The following is a 3,487-nucleotide window of genomic DNA, read 5'->3' as shown; positions in this document are numbered from 1 at the left end:
GATAGGTCCTCTGAAATGATCCCGCCATACCTGCAATCAAAGTTCAGGGGAAGCTTTGGCATTTTCCCAGGTGGAACTACCAAGACAACATTCTGGTAACAGTAAGATTTATAGTCTATAGCATTCTGGACAATTGCATTGAAAGTTCATAGCCAATTAGCAATGTCCTGGACAAAAATGTAACAACCCCAATAAAAGAAACACTGTACAAATAAATGACTAATGAACAGATAGACAGTTGAAGTTCACAGAGAGAACTGCAATCAAGAGAACGAGGGATAAAAAGCCATTGGTTTTTGGTACAGTTTTAAGATTTCTCCGCAAATTATCTGTTTTCTGTCAGCACCAAAAAGCATATAACATAGACATAAGAGGCCATAAAGAGCTCCTTAGGCAAAGGCTTTTTCGAAAAAGACAAAATATTATTAAATAAATTGTTAGTACACTGGGACAAACAACACATTATAATCTAAGCTCCCTAGTTTTCTTTACCTTTCACCAAGACTCTCACGAATACAGTAACTCATATTAGTTTTCAGAAATACAGGCTATGATCCTTCAACACTTTTCAACTTGGCTTCCAACTCCTTCAACTTTACACGCAATTCTTCATTTTCATGTTCAACACTTTCATAGTGGTCTTTGCAAATTCGGATATCTTCCAGGTTAACATCCTCAACCTCAAATTCAAATATCGTCTTCAAATACCTAATAGCAGTTCTAGCAGCATCCATCTCAGATTCATTCCTTTTATGTGACCAAACCCCATAAAACTTAACCCCTTCAATTTCAATGTCATCAATTTGTACTTTGACCCATGCTTGATATTGATTTTCCCGATTTTGTGAAAATCCGTATACTGGTGGGGATAGCTTGAATTTCCGCAAAATGTCACTAAGGAGGTTTTTGAACGACACAGCTACGACGAAAGGTGAGGTCTCCATGTTCTGCAAAACAGAAGATAATTCAAAACTTTATTTCCAGAAATCTTTCTTATCTTTGCATACTAAAACCAAAAAATCTCAACAAATAGCGATATCTTTCTTTAACCAAAGCCATTTTCACCAAATACGGAAAAAAAAATACAATCATGGAGAACCAATCCAATCCAATTCATTCTAACCTTGGCCTTCAATAATATTATGTCTATGATTAATAATCGAAACATGGATCACAAAGTAAATATACCAAATGCAACCTCCTTAGCTGCGCGAAAACTCAACACAAAGCATACCCAAACAATACACGGCAGCTGAAAAGAAAACATGGTAGTTGGACCCTTTTGAGTCTTCTAACTGTTGAAACCTGAAACTACTGCTATTTACTTGTTGTCAAATCGTCTTTGACTCAGGACATGCTGATTCACTTGACTACTAACACCCTGCAATCACTTTGAATTGCCGTCCCAAAGCATTGCTTGCAGATGGTGCTTTGGAAGATGTAAACAGCTGAATCCAAAAAGGTCCCTAAACTAATCGTGTATTGATATATAGTTTATCTGATTAAGCAGATATCTACCTACAAGATATGTCACTGACTATAAACCAGACAGGATTAAACATGTTCAAGAATTCTATTGAAACCGTTGAGGACGGATTCCCAATGTTCATAACCAAAAAGCTATAGCAACTCTCAACTAAAAAACAAGGAAATACTAGTTCACCAACATTCTTACCTCTGCTTCATCGTCCTGCGCAGCAGCACTGTTTTCTTCACCACTACCATTAGAATACCCACCACCAATAGCCATAACTTCATCTTGTTCAGGAGCCGCACCATCTTCATCCCACTCTTCCTCAATAAATGGAGCACCATACTGCTCCCCATTCTTCGGTCCTGTTCCACTCTTTTGAAAAATCCTGCACAACACAAACGAACTCCTCCCAACCTATAAAAAAAAAAATCCTACACACATTAAAACAAAAAATTCAATCCCAATTCCACACAGAAGGCAACAATTCAACCCCAAAACCCCCACCTGAAGAACATTTCTCCCAAGCTGCTCATCACCAAGTCTATACTCATGCATAACCCAATTGGTCCTTTCACCGCGCGGAGCTCTCCCAAAATGATACACAAGTGTTTTCTTCATACTAGCTGCTGATCGATTATTCCTACAAACAGCCCTATCTTTCCCTGTAGTTTTCCAATAACCTTGACCAGTAGCTCTGTTCCTTCTCCATCCCGTTTCATATTTCTTATCCAACGCACTGAAAAAATACCATTGCCGGTCTCTACTCTTTAACCTCGACTGACCTATTAACACCAAAACCCAAAATTCAAACCCTAGAATCAAAACCTCAATTTCAAAAAATGCAAAAAAGAAATCAAATTAAACAGTGTCAAGAGATTTGATTAACCTGGAAGATCCCATGGCTCGAATTTGTAGATATCAATTTCAGAAATGGCGTAAAATCTGAATGGTTTTCCGAGATTCTTTCGTTTGAGATAATAACTAACCAGTTCTTCATCAGTTGGATGGAACCGGAAACCTGGTGCTAGTGATGATGTTGCTGTTGAAGATGATGTTTCTTTACCTCCAATCCCCATAACTGATTTTGATTTGATCGATTAGGGTTTTTCTTTTGGGAGAAGAAATTACATCGAATTTATTTTGATTTTTTGAAACTTCATTTTTACGATTTCAATTGTTTGGAGTATAAGGAGGGTTTTGTATATTCTATTTGTATGTTTACTGGTATAGACTCATATGATGGGTAGGTTTATGTAGATCGTTGATTGAGGTTTCGGTGGTAGATTTTGGGTTTTTGTTGTGGGGGAGTAGTAGAGATAAAAAAAGATTGTTGGTACGGGATCACGTAGGCGGTACAGGTAAGTGAAAATGCAAAAAGTTTCGTTTTTTGAAATTTATTTATTACTGTTGTTGTGGTTGCGTAACTGCGTTGGAAAAGAGTAATTTCTTCAATTCATGCGACTGTCCGTTGGGATGATCATGGGGGCGGGTATGCTCCAGTCACTACCCCGTCCGTAAAAAGCATACTCATACCCACCCTATTGTTCACATGAATTGGGGCGGGGCGGGTATGGGGAATGCTCATATGAGACGGATATCCCGTGAATTATCCGTAACACTGAGTTAATACATAAATTTTTTTATAATCAAAACTTAAATATAATTCAAACAAATATTATAATATAAGAATAATCATTCTAAAATTTTAAATTCAAAAATTCATCTTAAAATGAATAAAAGAATCTTTAAATGACTTATTAGTTTTTTTACTCTTATCTTTCTCATTCTATCTTCGTCCACGTTTACTATTTCATTATCTACATCATTTTCACTATTTAACTTTTAGTCAATGTGTTTGATCACAATAAAGAAACGAAAGTGATGAGTATACAAGAACGATCAAGAATACAATAAGCGAAGAAAAGCTCGACTAAGTGGTAAAAGTATAAGAACTCATACAAATTCTTGCATATAAGTCAAAACCCTTATAATGTGAAAGGTATGGGGCGGGTA

At 36.6% G+C, this 3,487-nt stretch overlaps 1 protein-coding gene across 1 annotated transcript; it reads right to left on the bottom strand.

Annotated features, from left to right (window-relative positions):
* Nucleotides 1–401: 401 nt before the first annotated feature.
* On the bottom strand, nucleotides 402–2,644 carry LOC113281858 (NAC domain-containing protein 78-like). The gene is made up of 4 exons (XM_026530755.1): nucleotides 2,361–2,644; nucleotides 1,979–2,256; nucleotides 1,676–1,888; nucleotides 402–947 (listed from the first exon to the last, which is right to left on the bottom strand). Exons 1-4 carry the CDS (start codon nucleotides 2,548–2,550, stop codon nucleotides 549–551), a joined length of 1,080 nt encoding a protein of 359 aa, XP_026386540.1. The 5' UTR covers nucleotides 2,551–2,644; the 3' UTR covers nucleotides 402–548.
* Between the last annotated feature and the right edge of the window lie 843 nt (nucleotides 2,645–3,487).

This window comes from Papaver somniferum, chromosome 1, assembly GCF_003573695.1.
Source record: "Papaver somniferum cultivar HN1 chromosome 1, ASM357369v1, whole genome shotgun sequence".
NCBI classification, from domain to species: domain Eukaryota; kingdom Viridiplantae; phylum Streptophyta; class Magnoliopsida; order Ranunculales; family Papaveraceae; genus Papaver; species Papaver somniferum.
This window is presented reverse-complemented; position numbering and strand designations above follow the sequence as displayed.